The sequence below is a fragment of the Mangifera indica genome, chromosome 11 (assembly GCF_011075055.1).
Source record: "Mangifera indica cultivar Alphonso chromosome 11, CATAS_Mindica_2.1, whole genome shotgun sequence".
Taxonomy (NCBI): domain Eukaryota; kingdom Viridiplantae; phylum Streptophyta; class Magnoliopsida; order Sapindales; family Anacardiaceae; genus Mangifera; species Mangifera indica.
In genome coordinates, this window is record NC_058147.1 from 7,508,411 (window position 1) to 7,528,286 (window position 19,876).

The window sequence follows — 19,876 nt, forward strand, 5'->3', positions numbered from 1 at the left end:
CATGAAGAAATAATTGATATTCAATATTCAAAACACATGAAGACCCTACATACCCAAACAAACAATACAATCTTAAGTATCCCCAACATAATAAATTTTCATTAGAAGTATAAAAATCTACCTGTAATGTGTAATGAAATGTTTAAATTTCTTGAGCAATTTAAAATAATTATGAAAGCTTTATTGTAGGTTATCCATATGTTATAGGAAAATAAAAAGTAAGACTTATCTTTCATCTGTAGCAGCTGGTATGATTCCTAAAATTGTTACATATTGAGTATTACCTTGATGTAATGCACCTTTTATTTTAGATTCTTAGGGGATTTATTTTTCAAAAAGTATCTATGCCAGAAATCTTTTGATGTGTCTTAGATACCAGATATTTTTTAGACTTAAATGCCTGAAAGTTCAATGTTTTTTACTAGTTCTATGAAATATAGTGGACACAGAAAGTCTGAAGTTCTACTCGTTCCATATATTCTCTATTATGTTGATACTGAAGTAATACTGCACAAGTAGTCATGCATACAATCTGACTTTACTTTGTTATATGTTATACTGTGTTATCCATTAAAATTTGTTAAATTTATATAATTCTAGATTTCACTAATCCATTTTAATATAACATAAGCTTTTACAGTTGGTAAATGTAGTGATATTTGTTTAATGGTTTGAGTCCTTGATCTAAAAGTTTAGTCATATATAATTTCTCGGGTAATTAGCTTATGGTCTTGTTTCAAGAAACTTTTTTCACCTTATTTCTACAAACAATGTGTTAGAGATACTTCCATTGGTGTGACATGATTTGATCTATTTTTGCTTGCTTTACTTTGTTTGATATTTAGTTTGTGGGATTAAAAAAAAGATATTTTTGAATACATATATTTTCACAGAACCACCCATTGATGAACCTTGAGTCTCGAGATCCAATGTACAAATTTGAGAGGGAGATTCATAAGGTATTCCTGACCTGATGTTTTGTTGTATGATGTTTTATCCATTTCCTATAAACTGATATAAATGTTGTACTTTTAGGTTGTACCTATCAAAACACACGCTTACTCCAACATCTAAAATATGTTTAAATAATTAATCATTTGCTTTTCTGGGAGCCCTTCTTTACAAAAGCCCATCAATCATTAGGTCACAACATCTGGATCCAAATCTTCATATACAATCTGCGAAATAGCCCCCAAGATGTTTTGAGTTTCCTTGTTTTGCATATTCCATTAATGAGACAATAGAAAAAGATGATTTCAGGCTGAAAGTTCCTAGTTTATTAAGTATGAAATAGTTTAATAGCACATTTTTGCAGAGCCCATCATTAAAAATATTATATGTAATTAAAGTGGGTGGAACATTATTCAGTTGCAGCTCCCCTAATAGTTTCTTTGCATATTTATCTTTACATGTAAGAAAAAGACTTAATTAACAATGTGTTATAAGTAACAACTTGTGGGCTGGCCTGACACCTTTTGAATAAAGACTCCTAACTTGTATAACTTTTGGATTCTTGCAATACCAATTCATCAAAGTGGTACATATAGCTATATTCATTAGGTCTGCATTCCTTACTAATCATTGTATCAAACAACTCCTTTCAGTCCATTGACTTCCTTTTCTTGCAAAGCTCATTTAGGAGCACTCTAAATGTCAAGACATCAGGACACACACCTTCATTGAACATCTCAATACACAATGTTTTTTCTTTAATTTTTGTTCTATTATTTACTTTAGGCCAAAATTTATGTTTTAAGAGTCAATGTGCTTCTTATAGGTCATAATTCCAAAAAGCAAAGATAGAAAGAGTGACTTACTTCTTATACGTGATAATGAGAGCTCCTTCAAAATTATTCATGCAATGAGTATCACTTTACCAAGTTTACATTGCATACATCAAATTTAGGCATTAAATTTTGACTAAATCTGTTCTTTTGAGTTGTCTATGACATTAAATTTAGGCAATAAAATTACTTTGAAGACTGAATCACTAGTAGTTAAGCGTTTAAACAGATCAATTTAGATTATTTTATTGCTGAATTGTTGTTATTCCAATTTTGACTAAATCTGTTCTTTTGAGTTGTCTATGACATTAAATTTAGGCAATAAAATTGCTTTGAAGACTGAATCACTAGTAGTTAAGAGTTTAAACAGATCAATTTAGATTATTTTTAGTTATCGCTATTGATTTTTTTTTCAAGAGAATTTAAGGATACTTTTCTTCTTTTTTAATCAAATTGAGATGTTGTTTTAAGATAATTCTTTAGTACTTGTCTATGATTGGTGATAATTCTTTAGTACTTGTATATATGTTTCTAGAAAAAATTGTTTTACTTCAGGCATTAAAGTATTGTGTACTATTTTTTTCTATTTATTCCCTGTTAATTCTTTTCTTCATGCAATCTAAAACTCATATACTTGGACAATAATGTCAAGTCACAGCTATCAATACTACTGTTTTACATCACTGTTGGTGGCATCTAATTTCTTCATAATTCCTCACGTTTTCATCATCTTTTGATACATTCCCTGATACTAAAACTTTTGAAAATTGATGCTACTAATTGAGTGGTTCAGATTTTATATTGGGGCATTCTTTGGAACTTGGAGATTAGCAATCAGAGTTTCAATATTGTTGATGTTATGCCTGCAAGCGTGGAGGATCTAACTGGTAAACATCCTAATATCTTGGCATCAGGGTATTATTGAAAAATTTTTTGGTGTTATCCTTCTTTTTCAGTGGATTCTGATACGATGAAATGTGCTTTCGTGCACTTACATTTTTCATGGAAGCTTTCGTTTCTTTTCATGTTCTCACCCTGCACCTTCTCATGTCTGTCTCTTTTCTGTGCATATATTTGGAAATTTTTGACATTGTTCCTTACCTTTATTTTAAATATTCTGGAGACTAAATTGGCTATTGATGGTATTTGTGTAGGAAACTGAGTTGATCAGGCCAGTTGGTTTTTGCTAGGCCTGAATGCTCTGGCTTCTACTTTATTAACCAACCTTGTTTTCTGACATTTCTCATAGATTCCTGACTAACTTGCTATTCCTCTTCCCTGGTTTTTGGTTTGCTTGTTTTATTGTTTGCTTTTAAGTTCTATCATTTTGTTTACTGATGTCTTACTGAAAGCTTAAACCTATTTTCCTTTGTTCTTGCAGAAGTGATAACATCTGCAGAATTCCACTCTACTCATTGTAATTTGTTAGCATATAGCAGTTCAAAAGGCTCAAGATGCTTATTGATTTGTGACAGTCAGCTTTATGTGTTTCTCATGCTAAATTGTAAGTGTTTCCATTGGTTTAGTTCTTTTAATGTCTTCTGTGGTAGAACGAATGAAAAAGGTGGATATATCATTGGCTTGGACACATTTACTCTTAGAAGATAGGAAAAAGCATCTGTTCAGTTATGTTATTGGATATGATAGAATTTGCTTCTAGTTTCCTTTAATATCCTTTGTACATAGGTTCGAGAAACAAGAGGCACCTGGTTCTAGATCATTTTTCACAGAGATAATTACTTCAATCTTAGATATTAAATTTGCAAAGGATGGAATTTGAGGAATGGAATAGAAGGTTTATTGATTGGTTTAAAAATGAAGTGGATTGTTTTTTTGATATATTTATGATGCTTAAATAATTATATATTAAAATTTTAATAGTTTATTTTGTAATTTATAGGTTGCAGTGTTACAAAAACATGACAATTGTAAAATAGTTGAGGAATTGGTCTCCTTATAACGTGATACTTAAATTGCTCATGCCATATGTTATTTTCATTTAAGATGGTTGAATTGATTTGCTCATTTAATTTCTTTAATGCTTGATGTTTATTATTTAGTTTTAGGGTTATTATCAATGGAGGATTTTGGTTAGTTATTGTGTAGTTCATTCTATTTATGTTTGACTATGATTGATTAGTACTTTTATGCATTTTTCATCTGATTCTAGGAAGTATCTCTGAGTGATTGATGCTAATGCTCCAAAGATTAAATATGATAAATTTTGGATGCTCTTTTCGACATTATTAATTTGGTAGGATTGACATTATAGTTGATTTGATTTATTTTGTTTTTTCTTAACTTTGCCTGATAATTAGTTTATGAGAAAAAATATATATGTGAATATGTGTATGTGTGTGTGTATATATACATGTTATGCACATTTTAATCAGTTATTCTCTCTGCACAATTTGTAAGTACTTGAAGATACAAGTGAATCATGAAACACTTGATAGTATTGGATAAATAGATTCTTATGTTATTTGTAACAATTTTTTGGTTTTGCTTATAGGGAGAGTTACCATAATAGGAAATTTCTAGTTTTTTTGTTCTTATTTTTAATAATTGTAGATCATATGGAGACTTTAAGATAATTGTTATTAGAACATAATTAATGTCAATGATTATATTTTGATAATCAAAATTTTATTATCAATGTTGTTATAATGAGGAGGATATTTATCATTGATATTATATTTAAAGACCAATAAATATTGTTATGAGGATCAAGATATTCATCGTTAATATTATGTTTAGTGAGTAATAAATATTGTTGTGATGATGAGAATATTCATTGTTTATATTATATATAGTGACGAGTTATATTATTATAACGATAGAGATATTCATTGTTGAAATTACTATTTTTAATAATGATTCGGGCTCTCTTGTTATTTATATTTATTGTTATTAGAATTCGGTTTGACTCATTTTTTGTTATTAAAACGATACATATTGGTTAAAATGATGTCGTTTTGTATCAAAATTTTTAATTGAAAAATTTGACGAATAGTGATTGCTAGGGTTGGACTCGAACCGAGCCCATTCAAGCTTAAGCTTGAATGAGCCCGAAACGAGTCAATCCTATAAGAGCTCTATCGTTGGCTTTCACGAGCTCGAGCTCGAGCTTGAACTTGAGTTCAGCTATATATAAATCAAGCCGAGCTCGAGTTCGGTTTGACTCGATTCGAATCCAGCCCTAGTGGTTGCTACAACACTGAAAATATTTATCATAAATATTATTTTTAACAACCAAATGCATTGTTTTAGCAAAAAAAATATTCATTGTTATTAATATTTATAATGATAAGACTTATATCAATGATATAATTTTTTTTTTAATACTTTTAGTGGTAGAGGTTATAAGAACAGTTGATGAGATTTTTTTGTCACTAAAGATATTTAATTATGCGTAATGGATTTTTAATAACTATATTTTCTCTTATTAAAACCTATATTTTTTAAGTGTCTGTAGGTTAATTCATGGTCTTAAAATGACTTTGCACAACAAAAATAATATTAAAAGTTTAAAACCAAAACATTCCACCAGGAACACAATTGGATCCGATTACAGGTATCATCTTATGCATCATGTATATTAAAAACTACCATAGGGGTTTAGTTTAGTAGAACTTACTTTTGTTGGCAATTTCTTCGTCTTTTACTCTTGTAATGGAGTGTACATGCGTAAATCAAAAGGGGTTTGTGGTATCTACATGAAACACACATCATGTTAAAGATGATCGACGATTTGAGTTTGCTAAGACCTTTAGAGAATGAAATAATACGAGTGTTTGTGATAATTCAAGAAAAGGTTAAAAGGTCTCAATATGATTCTTTTGTATAAAAAACAATGAATGATTATTCACCAATCATCTATGGCCATTCACATGAATCATATCATATCACAATATCATCTTATATACTTGATATTTCTTGTCTTTGGAATACATACCAAGATATCAAATAAGGTTAACTTGAGATAATGAACATTTGTTCACCCATCATGCATAACTATTCACATGACCGAACATTATCCAATATTTAAACCTTCTATATGTAAATTGAATAAAAGCAACTCACCAATAATCTACTCTGGCTCATCCATTTATGGGTTATTTGAGTTTGACCCTTTAAGAAGAAAAACTCATACTTTAGTCCAACCATCTAGTGGAACTCATAACTGTCATCTTAGATTTTAGGCTTGATTCACTTTGTGCAACCCAAGTCCTCTAAATGTCAGGATATACACCTTTTATATGTGACCTATAGGTTTTTCATTACGTTGGTAATGAACATATTCGTGATAAATTTACAATCTGTTAGTCATTCATATGAAAACTAAAATTGACCTTTAGTAAACCATCATGACCACCAAAATAATAGTGTCAGCAATAGATATGTACCTGTCAACAATACAATTATCATATAATTTGATCATTTTCTAAACTGATATCTCTTTGAAGGTGAAACAATAATTTTGTGTCTATATCATGAAACTCTTAATGTGCATTGACTAATGTTTGTACCAATGATTGGACAATATTATATTGAGCAATAATTCAATCCTATAGTGGCCACATAAATTTAGTGGTCATTGATACTTGTTAATAGGCCTAACAGAGATATATATTCTTATACCTTAGAGTGATAAATCATATATTGATCCAATATAACCTTCATGCAATCCTTAGTATGGGCAATCACTACCATTTTAATAATCGTTTTTTAATTACTATGTTAGATTGATGTCAAACTATATCAATTTTTGTATAAAATGGTCTAGCGACTCAAATTGAAGGATCACATATAACATTGTTTGTTAGAGGATGTGTTTCATAAACAATAGATTACGCGTCCATGTGAAATCCTCTTGACTGGTTAGATCTAGTAAATATGTCTACTTAATATACACTCATATGTTGTATCAAACTGTCAAACAAACCATTTTGTAACAAGATTGTTTTTTGATAATGTCGTTTAATACTATGATAATATTAACCGTATTACATTTGTCTGTTATCAAGTTAATATTATGATTGTGGGCATTACTAGTGAGAATGGACAACATATGTGAACATAGGATATTAATCTAATTTACTTTAAGTAAAAAACAATCAGATTTATTAAAAAAAATATAATTACAATTCTAATAAATAGATGTGACAATTGATTTTAGAGCACTTAAAACATTCTCAATCTTCAAATGACATCTTTTCTAGTCGCTTTCCTAAAAGAGGTAGATGCAATTTTCTGCATGATCTTCAATTTGCACCTTCCTAAATGTGTAATCTATTTCCAAGCTCAAATATCAGTAAATTTTGTCAGGATTTAATCAAATGCAAGCAAATCCTAAATCCCTATGAAGGTAAAAATATAACAAACAAAAGACTAAACGTAACCCCTATACACAAGCACAAGCTTTATAGTGGTTTACTCTCGGTAAGAGAGCCATGTCCATTTTTTTGAAAAGACTATAGGAGGCTCTAGCAAGCCTTAGAAATTGGTTCCCTCTATTCCTTCCTTTTTTGATTCGCACTCTCTAACTGTAATAGTTTCTTTCTATTGTATTCCATTTCTAGCTCTAGAATTTATCCTTTTTTGTACTTGATATCTGAAATACTATTTCTAATATTACTCATAATTCATATCTTAATAAGACTTTTATTTAAATTCCTAAAAAAATATATTTTTATTCTTAATTATATTTTTTAAATAAAAAATTATACATAAAAAATATTAGAAAAATTATATTCTAATTGAAATATTAATTTGAGATGAAGTAAGTTTCACAATTTTGACAAATCTTTTATAGAATTTCTACATATGTGAATGGTTCAAGAAAGAATTAGAACCTCGGTAAGAGCGGGAGGGTACAAAGTGGTTTCATTTCGGTTGTGAGAAAATTGATAACAAACAAATATTGATCACAAAATTTTTTTCCATCAAGTGTAAGTGAAATTAGAATAGGGGAAGATTCTAATTTACATTGAATCAATGTTATATGAATTAGAAGAGAATTTGTTTGTGGAACATTTGGCCTAGATCGTAAGTGAAGTATAACAAATGAAAACCAATGACAAATGGCATTGGTAATGGTTAGATGCAATAAAGAAAGATAAACATGTGGCACATATACCCGAGAATCGAAGTAAAATAAGATCTTAAAAAGATAGATAACACAGTAAAAGGGAAAAAGAAATGGCAACTTATTTACCTCGACTGGATTCAGATATTGACCAAAAAATCCACACTTCTTTACGTTGCAGTCATGTAGTCTTTCAGCATATGAATTCTGAACATGAAATCGGATGCCTATGCCATCATATCTTTCATCTCTGGGTAAAAGTGGATCATCGAACTTGAAAGTAGGATAAAATCCCAGGAATACGTGATCTGATTCCAGATAGTCGGGTCCAGTACCATTGTCCCATACACTCCAAGTTCCATGGATAACTACTTCTGCTCCATGTTCTCTCTGGAGCAACCAGTCCAAGCCAATCGCCAAACCTCGGTCTTTATTATAGTCTCGAAACTCTACCACAGCACAGACAAGAAGAGAAGTCAAGTCACTACTCCAAAAATTTGGCCATGGATACCATACAGAAGAACCTGTAGCACGCAAGGTAAACCACTCTGGAATTTCACTTCCCGGAAAACAGAAATAACTTCTATCAGTTCCTAGAAAAATTTCCTGTCCCAATCCCTGTAAAAAAATAAATAAATAAATTGAAGTTAACCAGTAATGAAAATTATAAGAAATAAGGAAGAGTGTGGAGACCTTTTAGTTGTTCCCAACCATACATACCCTTAAAATTTGAAGATTCGCTGACATTTGAAATTGTCTCATAATTTTACTGCAGGAATTTTGATTCAGTTTGAAACAATTGCTGAAGTTAAATCTTATGCCGGGAGAAAAATCCCTTTTCAGAAGATCTCGTAAACTTAGTGGTTCTTCCAATGATATGCAATTGTTTGCATTTATATTGTCCAGTTTGCTCGGAAGCTTTGGCAGGATTTGAAGCCTCTCGCAATAGCTTACATCAAGATAAGATAATTCAGACAACTGTTCTATACTTTCTGGAATGCTGTCAAAGAAGTTTCTGCCAAGAAGTAAACTTTTTAGCGATGATAACTGACCAAGATTGTTCGGCAACTTCACAATACTAGAGTTGGTCAGATCTAACTCTTCTAGACATCTTAAATTTAGAATGGATGTTGGTACTTCTCTTGTAGCCACCCTCTCTGCTTTAAGCACCCTCAAAGCTTCTAAATTTCCCAATTTATCAGGCAATCCATCAAGTTTTAAACACCCCGAGAGATTGAGATATTGAAGAGATTTCAACTGGTAGATACTGCTCGGGAGCCTCTGAAGCATTGAGCAGTCCTTAAGATTTAATATAACTAGTCTGGATAAATTCTCTATTGATGAGGGCAAATCCTCGATTGCAGTTTCATCTAAATAAATCTCTTTCTTATCCCACAAGGCCTGTGGAAATTGCTTGAGTTTCGAACATCCAGAAAAGATAACTTTTTCGAAAGATGCTACATGAATGTCTGTTGGAAGACTCTCAAGGCTTCTGCAGTGCCTTAGATTTAACATATGAAGCTCGTATTTGCAACCGTGAATAGACGAGGAAATCTCATGTAAACGTTTACAACCTTCCAGAACCAAAATTTTAACATTTGGAGTCAATGAGAGATCTTGGCTTCTCAGACGTTTGGAAAAACTTAGATCAATACGTTTCAAATTAACAAGCTGTAACATAAAAAGTAACCCAAATTAATTAGCACTCTGATAATGACAACATAAGAAGAAAATATCGTAATACAAAAGTCACTGCATTACCTGAACACTTGACCGAAGTTGATCAATATGGCTATGAGGCATGTCAAGTGCAACAAGGTTCTTTGACAGAAAATTTGGCTGCAATGATTCCAGTGGACATCCATACCAGCATACGTATCGTAGCTCAGAGGAAATAAAACTAAGCTTGTCGGAAACATGCACCTTATTGATATTATCCACTGAGTTATATAGTTTAAAGAATCTCAGTTGATCCATCACTCCTAAAGAAGAAGGTTGTAAGTCTATGTTCTCTGCTTGCTGAGACATGTCTAAACATATGCCTTCGATTGCATTAGACACCTGATACCATGGAAAGAAAATTTTTTAGCTACAAACTTATTAAGAGTTTATAAGCCCTGAAAAATGATAATAGATAGACCAAAACACATTCAATAAAATTATGTGTACAAACAATAGCATATCATCATATGATTGGATAATTAAAAATTAAAGATAAACCAACATCCAATCATATGATAACACGTCGTTGTCTGTGTACAAAAGTTATGCACATAACACTACTCAAATACATTTATGCCAACCTAACAAAAGTCGAAACATAATTCTTATACAATAAAACAATATGTACACACTCTTTAATACACGATACTCTCCGTGAAAGAGCCATGTCCATTTTTCAAAAAAATCTATAGGAGGCTCTAGCAAGCCTCACAAATTGGTTCACTCTATGCCTCTCTTTAGTGATTCTCACTCTCTAATTGTAATAGTTTCTTCTATTGTATTCCATTCCTAGCCCTAGAATTTAACCTTTTTTGTACTTAATATCTGAAATACTATTCCTAAGATCACTCATAATTCATATCTTAATAAGACTTTTATTTAAATTCCTAAAAAATTATATTTTTATTCTTAATTATATTTTTTAAATAAAAAATTATACATAAAAAATATTAGAAAAATTATATTCTAATTGGAATATTAATTTGAGATGAAGTAAGTTCCACAATTTTGACAAATCTTTCATAGGATTTCTATATATGTAAATGGTTTAAGAAAGAATTAGAATCTCGATAAGAGTGAGAGAGTATAGAGTGGTTTCATTTCGGTTGTGAGTGAGAAAATTGATAACAAACAAATATTGATCACAAAATTTTTCTCCATCAAGTGTAAGTGAAATTAGAATAGGGGAAGATTCTAATTTACATTGAATCCATGTTATATGAATAAGAAGAGAATTTGTTTGTGGAACATTTGGCCTAGATCGTAAGTGAAGTATAACAAATGAAAACCAATGACAAATGGCATTGGTAATGGTTAGATGCAATAAAGAAAAATAAACATGTGGCACATGTATCCGAGAATCGAAGTAAAATAAAATCTTAAAAAGATAGACATTGCAGAAAAAGGGAAAAAGAAATGGTAACTTATTTACCTGGGGTGGATTCTTATCTGGGACAAAAAATCCACACTTCTTTACTTTGCAGTAGTCTAGTCTTTCAGTATATGAATTCTCAACATGAAATCGGATGCTTATGCCAAAATATCTTTTATCTCTAGGTAAAAGTGGATCATCGAACTTGAAAGTATGATCAATTCCCAGGAATACGTGATCTGAATCCACATAGTCGGGTCCAGTACCATCGTCCCATATACTCCAAGTTCCATGGATAACTTCTTCTACACCATCTTCTGTCGTGAGCAACCACTCAAAGCCAATCGCCAAACCTTGGTCTTTATTATGATAGTCTCGAAACTCCACCACAACATAGATAAGAAGAGAAGTCAATTCGCTACTGCGAAAAAATGCCCATGGAGCCAGAGTTAAAAATGAACCTATACCATTAAAGGTAAACCAGCCTGGAATTTCACTTCCCGGAAAACAGAAATAACTTCTATCAGTTTTTAGAAAAATTTCTGGTCCCAATCTCTGTAAAAAAAAATAAATAAATAAATAAATTGAAGTTAACTATTAATGGAAATTATACGAAATAAAAAAGAGTGAGGAGACCATTTAGTTGTTCCCAACCATACATACCCTTAAAATTTGATGAACTGACTGTCGAAATTGTCTCACAATTTTGCTGCAGGAATTTTGATTCAGTTTGAAACAATTGCTGAAGTTAAATCTTATGCTGTGAGAAAAATCCCTTTCCAGAAGATCTCGTAAACTTAGTGGTTCTTCCAATGATATGCAATTGTTTGCATTTATATTGTCCAATTTTCTTGGAAGCTTTGGCAGGATTTGAAGCCTCTCGCAATAGCTTACATCAAGATAAGATAATTCAGACAACTGTTCTATACTTTCTGGAATGCTGTTAAAGAAGTTTCTGCCAAGAAGTAAACTTTTTAGCGATGATAACTGACCAAGATTGTTCGGCAACTTCACAATACTACAGTTGGTAATATCTAACTCTTCTAGACATCTTAAATTTAGAATGGATGTTGGTACTTCTCTTGTAGCCACCCTCTCTGCTTTAAGCACCCTCAAAGCTTCTAAATTTCCCAATTTATCAGGCAATCCATCAAGTTTTAAACACCCCGACAGATTGAGATATTGAAGAGATTTCAACTGGCGGATATTGCTCGGAAGCCTCTGAAGCATTGAACAGTCCTTAAGATTTAATATAACTAGTCTGGATAAATTCTCTATTGATGAGGGCAAATCCTCGATCGCAGTTTCATCTAAATATATCTCTTTCATATCCCACGAGGCCTGTGGAAACTGCTTGAGTTTCGAACATCCAGAAAAGATAACTTTTTCGAAAGATGCTACATGAATGTCTGTTGGAAGACTCTCAAGGCTTCTGCAGTGCCTTAGATTTAACATATGAAGCTCATATTTGCAACCGTGAATGGACGAGGAAATCTCATGTAAACTTGTACAACCTTCCAGAACCAAAATTTTAACATTTGGAGTCAATGAGAGATCTTGGCTTCTCAGACGTTTAGAAAAACTTAGATCAATACGTTTCAAATTAACAAGCTGTAACATAAAAAGTAACCTAATTAGCACTCTGATAATGACAACAGAAGAAGAAAATATCGTAATACAAAAATCACTGCATTACTTGAACACTTGACCGAAGTTGATCAATATGGCTATGAGGCATGTCAAGTGCAACAAGGTTCTTTGACAGAAAATTTGGCTGCAATGATTCCAATGGACATCCATACCAGCATACGTATCGTAGCTCAGAGGACATAGAACTAAGCCTGTGGGAAACATACACCTTATTGATATTATCCACTGAGTTATGTAGTTTAAAGAATCTCAGTTGATCCATCACTCCTAAAGAAGAAGGTTGTAAGTATATGTCTTCTACTTGCTGAGACATGTCTAAACATATGCCTTCGATTGCATTAGACATCTGATACCATGGAAAGAAAATTTCTTAGCTACAAACTTATTAAGAGTTTATAAGCCCTGAAAAATGATAACAGATAGACCAACACACATTCAATAAAATTATGTATACAAACAATGGTATGTCATCATATGATTGGATAATTAAAAATTAAAGATAAACCAATATTCAATCATATAATGACACGTCATTGTTTGTGCACATAACACTACTCAAACACATTTATGCCAACCTAACAAAAGTCGAAACATAATTCTTATACAATAAAACAATATATACACACTTTTTAATACACGATTGAGTATATAGATAATGTGTTATCCTATAATGGGGTAATTTTGAATAAATAATAAAGTAATACTCAATTATGCAATGACACATCATTTATATACCCAATTGTATTATAAAAAAATATATGCACAACATTATTCATTTTATGTAGATGATATTATGTTAAATCTCGTATATATAAATTAACAAATCTAACTTTATAAAATGTTTTCAACACTCACCTTGTTTTCCTTCAATACACTATCAATATCTCTATGGTACCATAAACGGCTACGTGTACCAGGATTTCTGGGGAATTCTTGTCGGACAATTTCCCTTCCCATAGCTTGAAGCAAATTGTGCATTATTACCTTATTATCTCTTGATATGTTCATGAGACAATTGTCTTTGAGAACACTTACTTCGATTTCAGCCTCCAAGTAACAAGCATTCAAGAAGTCCATCACAAATTCTATATTCTCCAACTTAAGGAAACATGCAATATCTAGAAACATATTATGTTCATCATCACTCAGTCCCTCGTAACATACTTTTAGTACATTGTGAATATCCTTATGAGGAATTATTTCTAATCTATTTATTGCACTTTCCCAAATTTGTTTTGACTTACCAAGTAAATAACAACCCAACACTTTAAGAGCTAATGGAATACCTTCAACATATTTTACAACCCTTTTTGATAGGTCATCATAATCTTTGTTAGGATTACTTTGCTTAAAAGCGTACCAACTAAAAAGTTTGAGAGCTTCATCCTCAGGCAATCCCCTCATCTCATATATATATCTTTCATACACTCCACAATTTCGAAGTACTTGTCTATCTGTAGTTGTTATAATAATTCGACTTCCTCTACCTAAGGAATATATATCTCCAACTAAATATTCTATTTGACTCAAAGTTGTCACATCATCCAAAACAATAAGAACCCGTTTTCGTCTAAGCATTGTTTCTGTTACTTTGGAATTTATCACCAAATCAGCACGTTTAAAAATAGTTGAAAGAAGTTCTTGTCGTATTGGTTTTAGTTGGTTAGGACTCATTGATTTTTCCCTAATATTGTCAGCAAAATAAGAACCCTCAAAATGACTTCTTATTTGGTTGAATACACAATTTGTAATAGTTGTCTTACCTATACCAGGCATTCCCCAAATTCCTATAACATGGATATTTCCCAACCGAGTGCTCAATAAATCTATAAGATGGGGGATGGTTGATGCAACACCAACCAAATCTCCGTAATTATTAGTCGGGATCATGTTGTTTAGTGTCAACCAAATATCTTGGAAAACTTTATTTGCAAGACTATAATCGAACCTAGCAAAAATGAAAAACAGAGTGTTATAATGCAATAAATCATTAAGAGATGGAAAAATCTAACAAAAGTGAAAAACAAAATGTTATATAGAATGTGAAAATTAAATTAATCATCTGACACTGCAGGGTACGAAATTAAAGAGTAGAAAATTACGGGTCCTCTTCTGTTGATCGGCCGGATATATTAGCTGCTTCTCTCAAAGCATTCTTCCACTGCAGCACCTTCTTTGTCCGTTGTACCCTCTCTAACTTCCCCTTATCCAAACTTCCTAGAAGCTTTTTAAATCCCTCTCCGAAATATCCAGTTTGATGCCTTACATCTGATGGGGTATGATAGAAAACTGGTATTACCACCTGTTTTTCCGTATTCCTGCACTCCAAGATCTTCACAAGTTCTTCCAGACACCATCTTGAAGATGCATAACGTTCCGAGAAAATGATAACTGAAATCATGGAATCCGAAATTTCCTTTATAAGAGATGAAGAAATGTGCTCTCCTCTCTTGAGTTCGTTATCAATGAAAACATCAATACCACTGCTCTGCAAAATTCCAAGTAAAGTGCTGGTAAAAGTGAGGCGGGTGTCAACACCACAGAAACTGAGGAATACATCATGCTTTTTCACTTCAACCGTAGTGGAAGAAGAAGAAGCCATCCTACTTAAATCACTTTGCAAAAATTAACCAGCAACTTCGGGAGAAGCAATATAGAAAGTTTGCTAGAGTAACATCTTCAGCAACGAAAATAATAATATTTTTCCTAAAAAAAAACTATCATAAAAGTGGGTTTGCTTCATCTGCAATGCTACTTCCTTGAACCTTCCTGAAATTGTAAAATAAGGCCGCTCGGCCGCCTTGTCTGACTTTTGTTGGACTTATTTGCCAAAACACTTGGTCCCACCCAAAGTTTAGCCTATGAAGAAATTCTTACCCGTTGAGTTTGAAAAAAATTAAATACGCGTCTACCATTTAATTATGTTAATGTTTTTTATTCGTTTAATCATAAATTATTGATTTACCCTTTTAATAAATATAATAACAAAAATATCCTCATACACTAACATTATTTAAATTCATAGTTTCTGTAATTAAATTGTTTATAATCATTAGTGTTGTTAGCTTAATCATAAATTAGTGGTACTGGTCAAATGACTTACTCCTACCAAAGGCTTAGTCTATTCACAAATTTTCACCCATTAAATTTAAAAAGATCAAATACTCACTTATCATTCACCTATCTTCTTATAAATTAACCATAAATTATTGATTTATCCTCTTTAATAAATATATTAAAAAAAATACTTTCATAAATTAATGATTTATATAATTGATTTATTTCTTGTCATCAATGCTGCCAAGATCTTCAATCTCATCCCACCAATCTCATCAATAAACAAAGCTTGACCACCCAAATTATTAACCTCAACCCATGTTATGGTTGAAACATCTATTCTGTAAACTTTGACTGGGCACAGCACAAGGTAATAAAATCTACTATGAAAAGCTGATTATCAATTGTTACAACATCTAGTGCTAATTGTAATTATACAATTGTATAAAGACTTGCTCTTGCTTCCAGGTAAAAGCAAAATTATGGAAAAAAAAATCTGAAAATATGGAAGGAAAAGAAGCAGAAGCATCACTGGAGAAGAAGATGAATCCAGGTCAAGCTGGAGGAAACAACTGGCATTGGTGAAAATAAATTTTTGCCCCTTTTGTCTTAACTTGAAAATAATAATAATAATATATTATTATTATTATGATAATTTTGCTTCTTTTGTCTTTGATGACATTGGTGAAAATACTTTATTATTGTTCATGATGGCAGGGTTGAAGATTCACTAAAAGATTAAAACTCCGTTCTCCAATAATACCCAGGTTTATCTCACATGAGCACTCATCTGTTTAAATAAATAGTTGTACTATGTATAAAATTAGTTAATTGAATTGACTTGATAATTTTTTGAATTGAAATGAATTTTCAGTTTTAAAAAAGTCATAAATTAAAACTGAATTAATTTAAAAATTAATCGATTTTGAATTAAATAAAAAACACTAATTATGGTGGATGTTGAAAAACACTCATTTTTAGATCTAAATTTTATAATTCATAATCCATTACTTACCAGTTGAAAATAACTCTGAAAGTTAGATTTGTTGTGGATGTGATTATAACACTATATGGTTTTATCTTTAAAAATTAATCTAATCAGATATGGTAGTTGATGAGTTTCATATATGAACTCAAACAAATATCGAGGAGTTGGAATGCGTATTGTTCTATGCACGTGTCATTAATACAGTAAATTTTTGAACTGTAGTGTGTTCTTATTCGTTGATTAAAAAAGACGTTGTGTGAACAAACACGCTGTAAGTTTCAGGATGCCTTCTACAACAAGTGGAGGTGCCTTATGCAGGTTTACAAAAGCATAAAAAACCAGACAAGAGTACAGACAGCTTTTACATTGTAAGGGACATGCAGCGAAGCTTTAGAAAAGCTTTCAATAATAGAGGGGGCCATGCAAGACTTTTCATGAAACACGTGAAAACTTTAATAATTTAAAGTTGGTGCGTCAGATGTCACATGATCTGGAGCACTTCTTTGGAGATCTTTGTCAAGAGTTGTGGCAGCATCAATATCCAGACGGGGGTCAGGAGTATCTGCATCTTGTAAGAAAAACTCAACGGCAACCGGACTAGACAGATTTCAAGATTTACCAAAAGATTAAAACTCGGTTCTCCATTAACACACAAGTTCATCAAATATGAGCACTCATCTGATTAAACAAATAGTTGTAATATTTTTAAAATTGGTTAATTGAATTGATTTGATAATTTTTTTGAATTAAAATGAATTTTAAAGTAAAACTGAATCGATTTAAAAATTAACTGATTTTAATCAAATAAAAAATATTAATTATGGAATACAAACTACTAACCATAGAATCAGATATGTTAGTTGATTAGTTTCATATATAAACTCAAAAAAACATTGAGTTGGAATGTTGGCTTCAGAGATGAGAAAACGGTGGAAATGAGACTAATAAGGGATTACGTGTAAACAAATTATAAGGGAAAGCCGCATCGTATTGTTCTTTTTGCGTGTTGTTAACACAGTGAATTTTTGAACTATGGTGTGGTATTATTGGTTGATTGAAAAACGACGTTGTATGAACAAATGCACCATACGTTTCATGACGGTTTAGTTTTGAGTCAAGATATGTGGACTAATCATAACCATTCAACTTCAAATCAAAAAGGGGAATGCTTTACCACTTAGTTGGTAAACAGGGAACGAAAAAAAAAAAGTTAATGAATTATACGAATATAATATAATAAATAACAAAAATAATATATTTATAAAAAAAATGTTCTTAAAATTTATATAAAAAATATAAAATATGTATATATAAGTTTAATATGATATATTATTAATAATATGTTTTTGAAAATACAATAATATTATAATAAAGTGCTTTTCACAAATTTATTATTGAAAATTAATATAATAATTTAAATATAAAATATTTAATTAACTATTAAAAATAATATAATATAATATAATACATAATCAAATAGAGAATTTTATACTTTAAATTTAACTAAAAATTCAAAAATAACGTTATATTGCAATCAAAACCTATAGATTAATCATCCCTTAATCCAAGGGATCTTGTCCAAAAACAAGAAGTCTGGCAAGGGCCAATCACTATTACATCTTTTTTTTAAATCAAATTTTTGTTCGGTTTTTTAATGGAAACTTTACATTGTTTATGCTTTCTAATTTCAGCTTAAGTTTTTACTTTTATTTTAGCTATCCACACATGATTGATAGTTTGGGTGTCTGTTGGGTTAGACTTGAAGTTAGACCTGGTCATGGGTTGGTTTGGCCTATAAACTAGACTAAAACTGATATGTATAAAATCAGAATCAAAACTAGTCTAAATTGAAATTGAAATCGGATTCTGATGGTTCGGTTGAGATGTTTTTATTTTTAAATTGTCGAAGCGCCGGTTCATGAACCGTCATAAATCGATGGTTCAAAACTTTATAAATCGGAAGTATTAAAAATTTTTAAATTTTTTTTATTTTTTCAATTTAAAAAAGTCTCCGACAATGATAAATTTTAATTACAAAAAAGAATTTTAATATTTAGGGTTTTTGATAACTGATATATGATCGATAATATTTATAAAATAATTAAAAAAATATTAGAAAAATATAGATTAGTTAATAGCCTGTGCAATAAAGCCTAAAGCAAGTGTATATCCACAACCCAGATCTCCAACATAAAATCCTGATCAATCCTGCCGACAGCGTCAACCGCATCACCGAGGGGAACATGAACAAAAGGTTGCACAAGTGTAGGATGTGCACTGTAAGGCTGCTGGTAAGCAGCAGAATGAAGTTGTCTTTGCTTACCATTCATTTGTCTTTGCATGTTATTGGAAGAAATGTGTTGCGGACTAAACAATTTCATTCGTTGGTGGCGGCAGGAAGGAGAAAATATGAAGACTTGTGGTTCAGTTGAATCATGACACGGTGCCGTATGAGTCGGTTCTTAATGGAAAGCATTTGTGGAACGGTGTCGTTTATATTTGTCTTGATACGGTGTCGTCTAATTGGACGAGCGTGTTATGCTTTAAAAAATTTCGGAATAATTGAATAGAATAGTTTTTGGCGCAAAACTCATGAACCAAATTCTCTCCTTCTTCTTCATTCTGTAATTCATCTTCTCTTTTCTAGATTCTTCTGTTAATCATATTTCCAAGGCAACTCCGTGCATCAAAATGCAAGTGCTTTTGATAATAAAGTTTTAGTGCATTTTGATGCTCACAAAGTGTTTGATAAAATTCCTACATAGTAATATTGAAATTTTTAAAACAAGGTCTAAGTGCATTATGATGATGATGATGCTCATTTTGAGTTACTGCCTTTGTGGAACAAAGTCTTACACACTTAGGAATAACGGACGTTTGATGTGCGATTTTCAATAAAAACTGCGTAATTTGTAATCTGTTCATAATTGTCATGAAGGGAAAAAAATATGTGCTTGGATGTCTGGTAGGCGTTGTTGTATAATAATAAACTCAATTAACTTTTAATATACTTGTGCACTAGATGTCATAGATGATCCATTCCATCTAACAAGAATCTCATTGGTGGTTCATTTGGATCCTGTAAGCAAAATCACACCAGTTCAAAATTAGCACTTGACTCACGGGTAGGCCTATTTCATGTCAATTGATTCAATTAATTCAAGGGAGAAACTTCACTTATTATGTCCACTTTCGGAAGACACTTTCTGGTGCTG

The 19,876-nt window shown here is 31.3% G+C and overlaps 1 protein-coding gene and 1 long non-coding RNA gene across 4 annotated transcripts in view; one reads left to right on the plus strand and one right to left on the minus strand.

Moving 5' to 3' along the window:
- Positions 1 to 2,050: 2,050 nt before the first annotated feature.
- Positions 2,051 to 3,600, plus strand: LOC123229892. Its single transcript, XR_006504978.1, has 2 exons — positions 2,051 to 2,671; positions 3,166 to 3,600. It is a non-coding gene; the product is annotated as an uncharacterized LOC123229892 (long non-coding RNA).
- Positions 3,601 to 5,268: 1,668 nt separating this feature from the next.
- The window catches only part of LOC123229880 (disease resistance-like protein DSC1), a 31,932-nt gene continuing 17,324 nt past the window's right edge, over positions 5,269 to 19,876 (minus strand). Inside the window, exons 2-10 of one of the 3 annotated variants that reach the window (XM_044655886.1) lie at positions 14,719 to 14,786; positions 13,472 to 14,564; positions 12,663 to 12,962; positions 11,630 to 12,577; positions 11,027 to 11,521; positions 9,634 to 9,933; positions 8,593 to 9,543; positions 8,002 to 8,490; positions 5,269 to 5,496 (exon numbers count right to left, since the gene is read on the minus strand). In XM_044655886.1, coding sequence (XP_044511821.1) covers positions 5,446 to 5,496; positions 8,002 to 8,490; positions 8,593 to 9,543; positions 9,634 to 9,933; positions 11,027 to 11,521; positions 11,630 to 12,577; positions 12,663 to 12,962; positions 13,472 to 14,564; positions 14,719 to 14,786 — 4,695 coding nt within the window. In that variant the 3' untranslated portion in view covers positions 5,269 to 5,445. Of the gene's footprint in view, positions 5,497 to 7,577; positions 8,491 to 8,592; positions 9,544 to 9,633; positions 9,934 to 11,026; positions 11,522 to 11,629; positions 12,578 to 12,662; positions 12,963 to 13,471; positions 14,565 to 14,718; positions 15,366 to 19,876 lie in introns of those variants that run through there. The other 2 variants (XM_044655885.1, XM_044655884.1) reach the window with 2 other exon arrangements.